Here is a 14,490-nt window from a genome sequence, read left to right as displayed (position 1 = left end):
CCGCTGCCGGGCCGGCGGCACTAGCTCACGGGGCCGGAACCCGCGTGGCGGCTGCTGTTGCCGGCCGGGCCCGTGAGGCGGCGGCACCGGCCGGGCCGGGTAGCGCGAGGCCGCGGGATGGAGGCGGTCACCGAGGGGATGTGGGAGGCGCTGCCCGCGCCCCTCAGTCCCGGCGTCTTGCGCACCCTGCGGGCCCTGCGCTTCCCCCGCATGACCCCCGTGCAGGTGCGGGCTGGCCGGGATGTTAACACGGGGTAGGCGGGGGGGGGCGCTGTTAACGTGAGGCAGGCCCGGTGTGTGAGGGGGTTTGTTAATACGGGGCATGCCTGGGGGTGGGGCTGTTAACACGTGGCAGGCCTGTTGTGTGAGGGGGGTTGCTAACGTGGGGCAGGCCTCTTGTGTGAGGAGGGTTGTTAACACGGGTCAGGCCGGGGGCCCTGTTAACACGGGTTAGGCCTGTTGTGTGAGGGGGGTTGTTAACATGGGGCAGGCCGGTGGGTGGGGGTTATTAACACGGGGCAGGCCTGGGGCACCCTCCGTGCGGGTTTCAGGATGTGCAGCTCTGCCCTGGCGAGCCCCGGGGGTCTGACGCACGCCCCTGGTGCAGCCCCTTGCAGACCGCCGAACCTTTCTGCAGCTCTGTTTCCTGCCAGTGAAAAGGGCCTGAGGGCTCCCACCTGCCTTTGTGAGGAGCTGCGGGGTCCTTGGCTGGAGCCAGAGCAGGAGGGAACGTGCCAGGGGAGCTTGGCCAGGCTGCTTCCCCCCCCATGGGGGCCTTGAGATGTTTTCAGGGGGCAGCTGGTGCCCGACAGCAGAGCACCGTCAGGTTTGCAGACACGATTCTCACGATCAACCCAGAGATTTCAAATAGAAATCTGTGGCGTTCATGTTGCTGAGCGAGCTCTTTGCAACAGAAAAGCTGCGCTGTTATTTTTCTGCGCTTAAAATAAAGTGAAACCTAAAAAAGGATGGCTGCCTCCGGGCTGTCCAGCGGTGCTTCGGGTCTAAAAGGTTGAGAACTGCTGGTGCATGCAGCGCCCCTGCCAGGAGGGTCTCAGACTCAGACTGTGTTTCTCTTCCCTTCAGTCCGCAACCATTCCTCTGTTCATGAATAACAAGGACGTTGCTGCAGAAGCAGTGAGTATCGTGTGAGCTAAATTTGCTCTTTCGTTTTTTCTTGTGCATATTTGGACACATGAAGAAACAAACCTACCTTGTTGCCATTTTCACAGGTAACGGGCAGTGGAAAAACGTTGGCGTTTGTGATTCCCATACTAGAAATTCTTCTTAAAAGGGAAGAAAAGTTAAAGAAAATGCAGGTAAGATCAGCTGGTGTGTTTGCAGTGCTTACTCAAATATATACTGTGTAAGTAAAGATTTATGATGTCAGTAAGAATATGTGTGAAAAATGCATACCTAAGTGTGTGTTAGATTAGGCCTTTAGTACATCATAACCAGGAATTAATTCAGAACATTTTTAAAAAAGCTTTCTCCTTTATTTGGAAACCAAAAATATGTCTGTAAGCTGTTAGAGAACAAGGTATCTGAATATTAAATGTAGCTTGTGGGGTGAAGGGACTCTGCTTTTTCACTTTTTAATATAATATAAAGTTTTGATTTTTGAATGAATCCAGTTTGCACTTGTCACTAAAAACCATTGTGTCTCTTAAACAACAATTTGTGCTTAGTTAAAAAAAACAACATTTATAGTTTTTGTGCGTTTTTTTTGTTCTGTGCAGAAATGTGTATGGTTGTGTACTGCAATATAACAAAACAGGCTTCACAGCAACTGAACAAGATTGCTTGCCTGTATTCCTAGTACTTTAACAAAAGTGGTGTTTGCTTGTGAGAAACAAAGTCTGTTAATTGCATACAGTCACAATATCTTTACTGGTAAATCTTCAGGGATGTGCACATTTCAGTCTCTAGTGGGTCATCAAATCCAGCCTGCTGCTTGTCCTCTGCTCTTTCAGGCAAAAGGCAGGGCAGCATCTTAGAGACCAGCTAGTTTAGGGAGGCATAAGCTTCTTGGACAGCCTAATTTATCAGATGCTACAAATGGACTCGCAGAAAGTCGAGGTTGTAAATAGAAGGGAATTTAAATACCAAAGATGACAGAGGGCGGCATTGTGGGAGAGGCTAAAGTGGGTTGAATAGGTTGTTAGGCAGTAAACCCATCGAGAATATAGGGGTTACAAAACTAACCCAGGTAATGGGATAAGAATCCATAGTCTCTGTTGAGACCTATTTAATGCACAATCTGTGCTTTGGGTGATATCTTGTTCTACAGTTTTGGACTCAGGTTAATTTTTAAAGTTTTGTTGGTTAAGAACAGCTATTCTGAGGTCAGTAATGGCCTATCCAGGGAAGTTAAAATATTCTGCCATAGGCTTGTGTGTATTTCTGGTATCAATGTCAAAATGGTGTTTATTCGTTCTTTCACATAGAGACCATGCACATGTCCAGTGCAGACAGCACAGGGGCACTGTAAGTCAGTAATGGCATATATGACATTGGTAGAGCAACAGGTGAATGAACCTTGGATATTACAGTACGTGTTATTTGGTCCACTAGTTATGTGGTCTGTGTTAACGAGCTATCGTATGTGAAGGTAGTGAGTCCTGGACCAAACAACATGGGTTACAAAATCTGGGGTTCATTCACCTGCTCCTCTGTTTATTCAACTGATGAGCCACCAAATATGCAGCAGAAATTCTCTGTTTGTTTCTAAAACATGTAGGTTGGAGCCATAATCATCACGCCCACAAGAGAATTAGCTGTTCAGATTGATGAGGTGCTCTCACATTTCACTAAACATTTTCCCCAGTTTAGGTAAGTCTGTTTAGGCATGTGATGAAAACAAATTTTCCGTCTGCCCCTGCTTACAAAATGTGAATAACCTGTTTTTTTTTTTTTATTTTAGTCAGATTCTATTAATCGGTGGTACGAATCCTGTAGAAGATATTGAGAAGTTCAAAGAACATGGGTGAGCTGATCATTCATTTCTGTTGATGTCTGTCAGTAGAAACAAGACATGATTCCTGCCCCCAGGAGTTAACAGGTTAAGGCTCTGACTTTGCCAACACTTAAGCAGGAATGTAGTGACATAGAAATCAGTGGGAATGCTTAAATAAATCAAGTTATGCACTTGTTTTTTCCGAGAGTCTCTGGTTCAAAGAACAGAAATCAGTAGCAGAGGATCAAATGCAAAAATTAGCATGATCATGGACTTCGTGAGTGAGAGTTAGCATATAGTATAGCATAATGAACTGCAGAGAAACTACTCTGTTCCTAGGATTGTTAGCAACACTGGATTGTTGTTTAATTTAAATGTTATACATATATTTCATAAACTGCTCTTTTAGGTGATATTGGTGTGGAAATTCTGCAGCAAAATGGAATATAGGTGGGCATCTTATTTGTGTGTGACACCTTTCAGCTCATACCCATGTCTTAGCTTAGCTATATGAACTTTAGGATCAGGATTGGGAATGCATTTGCACCCATCACCATAGTTTCTGAGCAATATACATGTCAATAGGATATGTATGAGTAAAGGTCATAGTAGACTGAGCTGCCTTGTCCAGTGAAAATTGCTGAGGTCAAATTCCAGCTGAGGACTATTAAGCACAAGCTTGTGGTATGATAAGATTTCAGGAAGTCGATGACATCCACATGCTGTTAACTTGTAACCTAATCTGCACTTTCTGTCACCAATAGAGGGAACATCATTGTAGCTACCCCTGGCCGTTTGGAGGATATGTTCAGAAGAAAAGCAGATGGGCTGGATTTAGTACGTTGTGTGAAATCACTTGATGTGCTGGTATTAGATGAAGCTGACAGGCTTCTAGACATGGGATTTGAAGCAAGGTAGTTTCACTAATATAATTCTAATAATATTTGTCCCTCCTTTTGTGCCTTCTGTGTGAGGCTGTTGAAGTGCTTAAAATGCCAGTGTGATTTAAGGTGTGTATTTTTTTTCTGGGTTACAGATAAAGAAATGGAGGCAAAAAAAGGTTAAGCGATTGGCACAGGGTCACACACTGAGTCAGTGGTGGGGCTCAGACAAAAAGCTAGGAGTCTTAGCTCAGTCTTTCTATGCAGGTGTTTTGTGTCATCTATCAGAGTAGTACCTAAATGACTGAGAGGCTCTTTATTCTTGCAACACCCCTTTGATTCAGGAATTGATTATCCCTGTTTTACAGAGGAGGAGCTGAGGCACATGGAGATTAAAGCTATGTCTCTAGAAAGAAAAATGGGAGTTCCCACCCGAGGCCTAAGTGATTTACCTACGATTCTGTGGCAGGGTTGCCACAGGAAGCTAATCTCATAATTCCTGGTTCCCTGTTAACTGCTTTAGCTATGAGGTCTTTATGTGATACCTCCTCTCTTTTATTAACAATAAATCAGTCGCTGTGTACCCTTGTGTGTTTTCCTATTGCTTTGCACTGAATAATTTGATACTTTAAAAAATGAGGCATTAACATTTATCACATGCTAATGTAAAACTGAAAACGAACTGTCAAACTGAATCAAGGACCCACTGATTTCTAATCCTTGTGCTTTTTTGGGTTTGTTTGCAAAAATTGTTGATAGCATCTACAGAACTAGGAGGGGAAAACAGTCAAGGGGAAGAAAGTGACAGAAGTCAAGGAAAGACTTGTATAATAGAGAATAAAAATAATCAAGGAAAGAGTAATTTGTAGGATGAGCATATTCAAGTGGACCTACTGTGGACTCTTACTGAGAGCCTCAGTTAAAATGCACGTGTTTATAATTAGTCAAGGCAGCACAGATCATTAGTGGAACACCAGGTGGTGTACCCCCCCCCCATTGGTAAAAATGGTCTTGTTTAAAATCTTAGGTTGTAAAAGTTCCTCCTGATGGTCAGTCTATAAGGTGCACCTCTATCTAGTTTTATTCCTTCTGACAGAAATCTGAAGTCACTTTATTTTTAAAATGTGTTTATTCACAGCATAAATGCCATTCTGGACTTTTTGCCCAAGCAGAGACGGACAGGTCTGTTCTCAGCAACTCAGACTCAAGAAGTTGAGAATCTGGTGAGAGCTGGTCTCCGGAATCCTGTCCGCATATCAGTGAAGGAGAAGGGAGTTGCAGCAAGCAGTACCCAGAAAACCCCCACACGGCTTGAGAACTACTACATGGTGAGGTTCCCTGTGTCCCATCTCTGTCATTTGTTTTTAGTGGAGTGGTAAAACGTGGAATGTGTCTGACTGTTGCACTCTGGATTGGCATTGCATCCTCTCTGAAGGTAGCCACTGTCCAACAGAGACCATTCTGAAGTTGCAGCCACACAGCTAGCAGCGTTGTTGCAATAAATACGGTAGACTGAAAAAGTGCACTTCTTTTAGAGGGATTCTTGCTGATGGATCAACTTCTGAGGGGCAATCTAAGCTCTGACAAGTGTAAATCTGCTTTACAGGCTTGGTCTCTGCTCTGCTGTTGACCTGCTTTCTGTAACCTCTGTCAACTTGCTTCATTTTTCTGTGCCTTATTTTTTCCCCCGTTCTGAATGGGGACATATAATCCTCCCTTCCCCACCCTGGGTCTATTCTATATGTACTCAGTTGGAGAATCATTTCAAACTGAGGTTTACAATTAGGTTGATGGTTCATTTAAAAAAAACAAAACAAAACAAAACTCCAGTAATGGGTAACTTTTAAAGCTGCACTTCAGTGTTTAAACATTTCTGCTTTTGAATTGATATCAGCAAGCTCTAATATGTGCAAAAGAGCAATGTTTCCACTCTAATGGATGTGGACTAGGCATGAGTGAGTATTAATATGAGTTGCCTGTGTTGAAAGACCTCTTATGTAAATGAATCCTAAAGGCTGTATTTTGAGATGAATGGAAGAAACAAACAGAGCACTTTGAGATGTTGAACTGTTTGATATTCATTATGGGTATTATGTTGTGTAGATATGCAGAGCAGATGAAAAATTCAATCAGCTGGTGCATTTTCTTCGACAACACAAGCAGGAAAAACATCTGGTCTTTTTCAGGTAATTTGTTTTTATGGAAACGGTGCAGAGATGGTTATTTTAGTGGCAAGTGCTCTCAGTGCTGCTTGGGGCACAGAAATGCTAGTCTTTGCCCCAAATAGCTGATGTTCTAAGCTAAGAGGTGACTCTATGGATTCATGTTAATAACTGTGTAGAGTACCGCACACCCACACACACAAGAGTCTTTCTGTGAAGCAGTGATCAATCTTATGCTTTTCCATAATAAAAGCACTGGTCAGGTCATGTGAGCCTTTGAGGTTTAGGTTTTTAACTAAAATAAGACATTGTAGACAGTTGGATGTTAGTCATTAGAATAATGCTTATAACTTAAGGGGATACTTATATAGCACTTTTCTTTCAAAAGGCTTCAAGAGCACTTTAGATATTCAAGGCTAACCTAGCTCATACATCTCTCACGAATACAGAATGAATTCAAAGCGACTTTTGGGAGTACAAGGAATTCAGGATCTGATCTGCAAATGACATGCAAATTATATGGCTGGTAAAGCAATTTCTGCAAGTCACTTCTGGGGTGGAAGATAGCTGATTAACATCAGCACTTCAGAACAGGAAGAGATGAAAAAATCGGTACCTTAAGGAGGAATTTAGCAAGAGAGAATGGCCACGTTAGGATTTGACCAAGGGGCTGGAAGCCAAGAAACATTGATGTGAAAAGAAATGAGAGATCTCTGGTGGATGGGATAAATCAAACCTGATGACTTCTAAGAGGTGTGAAGTGAGATAAGAGTTGGATTCACCAGTACAACAGTAATGCAAATTGCTCATGGGTAGCTTTGATTTTGTTAAACAGATCTTAGCAAGCAGGACCTTTCACCAGTGCTGTATCCATGTGCAGTTTTAAGATTAAAGCATTAGACTCAAACCGAAAGATGACTCTCACTTCTGCACTTCTATCATTCCTCCAGTACCTGTGCCTGTGTGGAATATTATGGGAAGGCCCTGGAGTCCATGGTTAAAAATGCAAAAATAATGTGCATTCATGGGAAAATGAAGCACAAACGGAACAAGATTTTCACAGAGTTTCGTAAACTCCCGAGGTAAGGGCATTTAAATAGAGTAATCCAGCTAAAGGAGGAGAGTATATAATTGTATCTTCTGGCTACATGGGCATAGAAACATGGAGAGTTTCAGCTTAGCTAGTTCTTTCCTGCTACATGAGGGGGAAAATGAATAATGAATTGTCTATGCTGCAGCATGAAGGATTGATTATAGTATACACTAACTTTAGCTAATGTGGTCCAAAGCAGCAGCAATGGGGATGGGTGTTAGCATGTGCTAACAACCCTGGTACATACCCTGGGTCCCTGGGATGTTTGTACTCTGGTTGCTAGCATGTCTTGCATTTTCACTGCCGGTGGTACTGATGCTAGCTAGATTAAGCTAGCCACAGGTGTGCTAGCACATGGTACAATCACACCTTCATTTTGTTGGATGGCCATACCTTTCAAGAGAGGTGTGTGAGTGAAAATAGCTTTCTCCACTAGCATGTGGGGGACTAATTAAGTGCTTTGTTTCATCTTGTAAAAGAAAAGAGATGTTTTTCCAGCATAAATTGTTGGTATGTTAGATGTAATACCAACTATGTTATAGAGGTGCACCGATACATTGGTCCCATATTGGATTGGCACCAACACGAAGAAAATTGAGAGCATCAGCAATTGGCTTTTTTATCTGATGTGCCTGATAATGTGGCTGATAAATACCCTGTGTGTGCACGCAGCCTCAGTGCAGCAGTCAGGCAACCAGGAGTGCTCATCTGGGGGGCATGGGGAGGGGGGAGCGGAGGTAGGGGGGGCTCCTGCTGCTGCATGCACCCTGGGAGGGTATGGGGGGAGGGGGTACTCTTGGATCTGTGTGCGGGGCAGGCTGCCACTGTGGGCTGGGGTTGTGCTCCTGGTGGGGGGCTGGGCTGGGTTTTGCTCGGGACAGGTGGCAGCAGTGCTGGGAGGATGGTTATGGGGGCTGCAGCCACCCCAAAATTCATCGTAGCCCCCCCAACCCCATTCCTAGCTCCGCTGTCACCCGCCCCAAGCGCTGCCTGGCTTAGCCCCTCTCTCCCCCTGCTGGGAAGAGGCAGTGCATCCCTGGCCCCATCCCACAGCACCATACAGATCCTGGGGTGCATGTAGTGGTAGGAGCTGCCCCCCCATTTCCCCCAGAGGAGCTGTGGTTCAGCCCCAGTGGCTGCCCCACTCCCTCCCTCAATGTGGGGGCCTTGATCTGCCCCCCTCTACGCCCCTCCCCTCCCCTGCAACAGACTTACCAGCCAGATGCCACTCTCCATGCTGCAGGGCTGCACATCGGAATCGGATCAGTATCGGCTGGTATGGCTCATTAAAAATTGGACATGGGTATCGACCCAAAAAATCTCTATCAATGCACCCCTCCTACATTAGTCTTCCTAATATTACATAGAATTATTCTATGCAAATTGGAACTAGCTTGTGATGTTGTTTTCGGTTGATTTGGCTACAGATGCTTTAAAAATACTTATGGCTGAAACTCTGCCCTGAATCCTCCGCTCTCTCCAATCAGTATGCATAAAGTATAATCCAGGACAGAAGCTGAGTTGATTAGTGCTTCTCAAATACCTGTTTAATTCAAATTCCATTTTATGTTGTGTAATTTTCTAGTGGCATTTTAGTTTGCACTGATGTGATGGCCAGGGGCATCGACATTCCAGAAGTAAATTGGGTTTTACAGTATGACCCCCCTCGCAGTGCAAGGTACGACTTCATGTCATCTTGAGAATTTTACCAGAAAGCTGTGCTATGTAAGCACACACTGGGAGCTCAGTACTGTATAAAACACAGGGGAAGGCTAACTTGTTGTCCAAGAGCCATCCAAATGGAGAGGCAAAACAATGTGGTTGTCTTGCTTGATCAAAGGAAGATTGGGCCAGTTTTTATTATTACTGTTACATATATCATTTCTTAGAGGGAAAATAGCATGCACAATTTGGGTGTGTTAATCTTTGCTAAAGGGCAGTCCTTATTTACAGTGGTGTAGAACATAGTTCCAGGATATCTGAATGTGGTGGTTGGGAAGGATATGTGCTTTGTGCGCTGTATTCAGGTAACTCCTACTGTTAGCTAGAATAACTAGACCACTTTGGAGGTACGCAGGCCCTGGATTTCCCATTGCCTCATTGTATTATTTTAAAAGATTTGCCTCCTATTGAGCTATCTTTGTATTGTTTGCAGTGCCTTTGTGCATCGCTGCGGTCGAACAGCTCGAATTGGCCATGTAGGCAGTGCACTTGTATTTTTGCTTCCCATGGAAGAATCCTATGTTAATTTTCTCTCAATAAACCAAAAGGTGAGGGTTTTTTTTCCTTCTCCCGTCCTCCATAAAAGCAGAAAAAGGTTGCATCAAAAACTGACTACTGATTTATGGTATTGTATAAGGCTTAAAGTGTCCATGTAATTTAGGTGAGTAATAAACATGGGGTAAAACTGCTTTCCTACCACAGCTAATGCATAAAGAGTGTCTCTTGAGCCTGTCTGGCTAGGGTACCCTGGGGAAGGTAGACTGCAGGGCAGCAAGCAGAACTTGAGCCATAGTTCAGTAGTTCTCTTGATCCTAATTAATGTGGCTGCTACAGCAGGACTGCTGTCTGTACTGTCCACTTTTTATAACAGCAGAGTCTTACCCCTTTCATTTTATGCTGAGAATAAATTAATTACATTTACCTGTGAGATATTTGCAGTGCAGTCCACTAGTCAGAACTGAGTCAGGACATATGTGCTTTATTCCCTATTCTGTCACTTTCATTGCGTGACCTTGAGCAGATCGCTTCACTTTGCTTGTGTTTGTTTCATCATTGCTTGGCTTAAAATTTGGAGAGAAAGGGTGGAGTACCTTACAGCACTTTGAAATTTAAGGTAGAAGTATGAGTTTGAAGTTTAACTTAAACCATTAATTTGAGCTGTTGCTTTGGTCTTTTTTTTGGGTCCTATTTCAGTGTCCCATGCAGGAAATGAAACCACCAAAAAACATGGTAGATCTTCTTCCAAAACTGAAGTCGATGGCTCTGGCAGACAGAGCAGTATTTGAGAAAGGGATGAAAGCATTTGTATCTTACGTGCAGGCCTACGCTAAACACGAGTGCAGTCTCATCTTCCGAATAAAAGGTATCTCCCAGCACCTGCTGGCACTTCTACTTTTTTGGCAGAAATGTTTTTGGGTTGGTGAACAAGGTTGCTGCCAAAAAGCTAGAGATGACAAGTGTTCCCATGCACATGGTCACCTTATGTGGAGTCATGTACTAAGTGCATTTTACACCTTCAAACCATTAAGCATGTCCTAATCATGAACTAATGACTCCTAAACTGCTGGTGCTTATTACGTAGGAGGGGGAGACCGAGACAAGCAGGTTAAGTGACTTGGTTAAATCCAGAGGAGAGTGTGACAATTTCCCATGAGAATGCATGAGTTTTAGCCTCTGCAGCTCTGAAAGGGCAAGCAAACACACAGCTTGCTAAGCTATTTCTTCTAAAAGATTTAAAGATCAGCTTGCAATATAGGATATTTAACTTGATTTAATGAAACCAGCCAAAGATGCTTTACATCTTGACTGATCTTTTTTCTCCCCAAAACACAACTGATAGTAACTGCATGGACTGATACAGCAAAAATGTGCATATTTTTGAAGTAATTATTTGCCTAGGGTGATGATTAAAAAATGTATATCTGACTGATAAGTGGAACTGGTCAGATATACACTGGAAATAGCTTTCCCTTCCTGTCAGAATGTGAGATTTCATTTTTTCCCCTATCTTGAAATGGGACAGAGTTCATGTCTTATTTTTACAAACCAGTAATCCTGCTTAAAAAAATCAGATACGGGCAAACTTTTACCCTTTTTTTAAAAGTACAAATTAACAGGTTTTTTAATTTGAGAGAAGTGTCAAACATGGCAGTTGTCTTAGGGAAAAACTCCCAATTTTTTTTTTCCAGAGTGGGAAATTTGTCGCAACTGACCTTTTCTCACATAGCTTTTACAAATCTTTTTGTGATAAAAATTTGGTCAGTTTTTGACCAGCTCCAATAGATATAGAAAAAACCATGACACAGAGAAGCAGTTAGAATGCAAGTGATACCTTACAGAAAGAGCAGGATTTACATGTGAAAGGTACTTGCTGTGTTTTATCATAACAAAATATTGAATAGTTACACCTTTCTTTCCAGCCAAGATGTTTTAACCCTGGGAAAGTACTTAGGCATGTGAGTGGCCCAGTAGAAGTCATTGGAACTACCTAGCTGCTCAAAGAATGTGCTTCATGCTTTCACCAGATTTGCCTATTGCATACTAACATTTTAATCCTCTTTAACAGATCTGGACTTTGCGAGTCTTGCCAGAGGTTTTGCTCTTTTGAGGATGCCAAAGATGCCTGAGTTAAAAGGAAAGTCCCTTTCAGACTTTATTCCAGTCAGTTTTGACACAGACACCATTACATTCAAAGACAAAAACAGAGAAAAGCAGAGGCAGAAACTGTTAGAACAACAAAGAAAGGAAAAACAAGAAAATGAAGGGAAAAAGAAATTCATACGGAATAAAGCCTGGTCAAAGCAGAAAGCCAAGAAGGAGAAGAAAAAGAAAATGACAGCTAAAAGGAAAAGAGAAGAGGTACATTTTGACTTCTGATAAGCTCATGTGTACCTACTGCAATAGAGCTGCTGCCAGGTTTGGATGTAACACTTGCAAAATGCTTATAAGGGCTTTAGCTTGTCAGGAGCGAGGGGCGCTGAACAGGATCCCCGTTGGTCCAAAGCACAGTGATTTGCATAAGCAGAGCTCAGCAAGTTCAAAAGCAAATTCCATCCAGTCCTCCCTTGCTAGTGAGCAGTGCTGCTGGCTGGATTTTTTAAATCTCACTTCTTGGAGGTGCCAGGAACCTGAAATTAGGGGAGCTACAGTACTGGAGTTTCTTGCTCTCCCCAAGGAGTGAGTCTAACAATAGGTCCATCAGTAAAGAGAGGGATTGGGTTCTGTTCCTTGCTAGTCGTAACTCTGGTTGTAAGCCTCCAGTAAAAGGGAGTCAAGAGAAGCACTGGTAGCTGCACTCAAAATGGGGATGCAGGAAACAGATTGGAGCAGGACAGGAATACTTCTTGCAGCAGGGCAGAGTGCTTAGGTCAGGGGTGGGCAAAATGTGGCCTGGGGTCTGGATGCGGTCTGCTAGGCCATTCTGTGCAGCCCGCAGGGTCCCTAAATAATGTAGAAAATTAATATTAATCTGCCCTGGGCTGCCTGTTGTGCAGCCCTCGATGGCTTTCCGAAACTTGGTAAGCAGCCCTTTGTCTAAAATAATTGCCTGCCCTTGGCTTACGTGCTAAGTTTTATCTCGCGTCAAATGTTATTTGGGGCTTCTGGAGAAAGGAATGATTTATAACCTAATGCTTTAATTGCTAGCAACTAGTGGGAGAATTCACTATGCATGGTGCTAATGCTCCTTTAATTCATGCTGATGCCAGGCTTTATGTGAATCCCAGAGCAGTAATAATTGAGTATTGTCCATGGGTGCCAGTAGCACAACACTGTTAGATGCTAATGATACCAGCAGAACCCACAGTGAAGAACTGACACTATAAGGTTAATATGGTCATTTCTGAGGTGTCCAAATAGGACTGGAGCAGTGTAGTGCTGGAATAAGTTATTCTGTTTCAATTGGCTACAGGGCTCTGACCTCGAAGATGAAGACCTGGAGGAGCTGCTGAATGATACAAGACTCTTAAAAAGGTTAAAAAAGGGTAAAATTAGCGAGGAAGAGTTTGAGAAGAGGCTGATGGGCAGTGAAAGAAAAGTCAAAATGGAAGTAATAACTGATTCAGAGTCTGAAGACTGACAGTCCTGGTCTGACTATGCACTCCATGGAGATGCCACTTTTTTTCAATAAAACAAATTTATACCAAGATCATTTCCTTCTATGCTCTGCATTGTTCAAGACCTGTGAAACAGACTTAATTTCTGTGAATGCTAGGTGCTTCTAATGGAATCGGTGTGACTTTTCCTCAGGGCCCAAGCACAACTGAACCTCTCTTGTAGCCGAATTCCATGGTTCACTCTGGATATTATGCTAAGTGACTTGCAGATTTTTGTCAGGTGTGTACTATGTTCACATAAAAAAAATCTGACCGTTTTGATGCATATTTAGGAAGAGACAATTTAAGTTTATTTTTCTATAAGATTAAAGTACTGCACCCTGCTTTAGGAGAATTTATTTTAGAACTTCAGAGCCCCTAGAAGCTTACACTTTATTTTGAGCACTGGACCATTTATATGTAATAAGCAAATTTTTAAAATGTTATAACTGTTGGTAATGAAATCAAACCCTGTGCAGTCTCCCTCATGTCACATCTGTGTAATACAGCAGTAGAGGGCCAACCTCTTAGAGGTGTGAAACAAATTAAGCCTTGTGACTTCCCAGAATGCCACTGTGTTCCCTCTTCCCATCCCGATGTGCCGTGTGCTATATACACAGGCTGCTCTTGCCATTTGTGGCTACAGGTAACCTTTTATTCAGAAGCCACAAGTGCCACAAATGGATGATTGTTCCTTTACATCTGCAGTTTCATAGATGCTATAGTTTGGAGGAGCCAGAGTCCCAGGTTCTGTACAGTGAATCCTCTTCATTACAGGTAAAGTTTAATAAGTTCATCACTGACAGCTGATGGGGTTAACACTCCCAGGTCTGTAAACAGTAACGTAATTAGTGATGGTGAAGTATAGTCAATCCATGGGTGCTCCTCAGCTAGATTTTGGCTCGTTTTCAAGGTGTCTGCTTTGTACTGTGGGGAAGAGAAGACTTATTAGCTGTCAGAGCATGAGAAGCTGTAACTTCTTGAATTCTGAGCAATAACAGCCTCAAAAAGACCTGTGGAACTTAACTACAGCTAAATACAGTCTGCTGCCACCAGCTCTAATCAAAGCTTAAGTTACTGCTGCTTGCCAGAACCATTCTTGCAGCTTCCGGGGAAAAAGAAAGGCTAATAGGTCTGGAAGGTATCTTGATCTATTAGTTCTGCCATCTGTTTCCCACCCCACAAAAAAATGCTGAATAAGCTGTTTTGGGAACCAGATTCTGATAGCAAGTAGGGGAAATACTGCTGCTTTTGGCAGCTTAGTTTAGTGTAACTGGGTGCATCTACAAGTTCATTAATGTGTCTTTGCTGCTGTTTAATACCTCTAATACAAGGTACTACATCAGTGTTTCTCAACTGGTGTGCTGCAGCATTTTGGGCTGGAGCCACACCCCACGCCTGCTGCTGCTGTGGACACAGACACATGGGGAGTGTGGGTCCAGCCCAAAATGCCATCTGGCTAGCTGCACACCACCACTCCCTCACCACCACCCCCCTTTTTTTTATTTAGGTAAGTGTGCCATGGGGTAAAAAAGGTTGGGAAATGCTGTACTACATAAAGGTGCAGTGGCCCATGCTAATG

At 43.2% G+C, this 14,490-nt stretch overlaps 2 protein-coding genes across 3 annotated transcripts in view; one reads left to right on the top strand and one right to left on the bottom strand.

Moving 5' to 3' along the window:
• The window catches only part of DDX55 (DEAD-box helicase 55), a 14,893-nt gene extending 1,929 nt beyond the window's left edge, over nt 1–12,964 (top strand). The window contains exons 1-14 of one of the 2 annotated variants that reach the window (XM_019507124.1): nt 98–225; nt 1,087–1,137; nt 1,233–1,319; nt 2,741–2,832; nt 2,924–2,986; nt 3,721–3,870; nt 4,976–5,165; nt 5,941–6,023; nt 6,950–7,081; nt 8,678–8,770; nt 9,248–9,362; nt 10,009–10,177; nt 11,381–11,673; nt 12,725–12,964. In XM_019507124.1, the coding sequence (XP_019362669.1) occupies nt 118–225; nt 1,087–1,137; nt 1,233–1,319; nt 2,741–2,832; nt 2,924–2,986; nt 3,721–3,870; nt 4,976–5,165; nt 5,941–6,023; nt 6,950–7,081; nt 8,678–8,770; nt 9,248–9,362; nt 10,009–10,177; nt 11,381–11,673; nt 12,725–12,892 (1,794 nt within the window). In that variant the 5' untranslated portion in view covers nt 98–117 and the 3' untranslated portion in view covers nt 12,893–12,964. Of the gene's footprint in view, nt 1–97; nt 226–1,086; nt 1,138–1,232; nt 1,320–2,740; nt 2,833–2,923; nt 2,987–3,720; nt 3,871–4,975; nt 5,166–5,940; nt 6,024–6,949; nt 7,082–8,677; nt 8,771–9,247; nt 9,363–10,008; nt 10,178–11,380; nt 11,674–12,724 lie in introns of those variants that run through there. The other variant, XM_019507125.1, reaches the window with a different exon arrangement.
• A 585-nt stretch (nt 12,965–13,549) lies between these two features.
• Nucleotides 13,550–14,490, bottom strand: part of EIF2B1 (eukaryotic translation initiation factor 2B subunit alpha) — an 11,523-nt gene continuing 10,582 nt past the window's right edge. Inside the window, exon 10 of the mRNA XM_019506648.1 lies at nt 13,550–13,835. Within this exon, the coding sequence (XP_019362193.1) occupies nt 13,680–13,835 (156 nt within the window). The 3' untranslated portion in view covers nt 13,550–13,679. The remainder of the gene's footprint in view (nt 13,836–14,490) is intronic.

The sequence above is a fragment of the Gavialis gangeticus genome, unplaced genomic scaffold (assembly GCF_001723915.1).
Source record: "Gavialis gangeticus isolate Ggan-Ray unplaced genomic scaffold, GavGan_comp1, whole genome shotgun sequence".
NCBI classification, from domain to species: domain Eukaryota; kingdom Metazoa; phylum Chordata; order Crocodylia; family Gavialidae; genus Gavialis; species Gavialis gangeticus.
The sequence above is the reverse complement of the archived record's forward strand: the minus strand, read 5'-3'. Positions and strand labels throughout refer to the sequence as shown.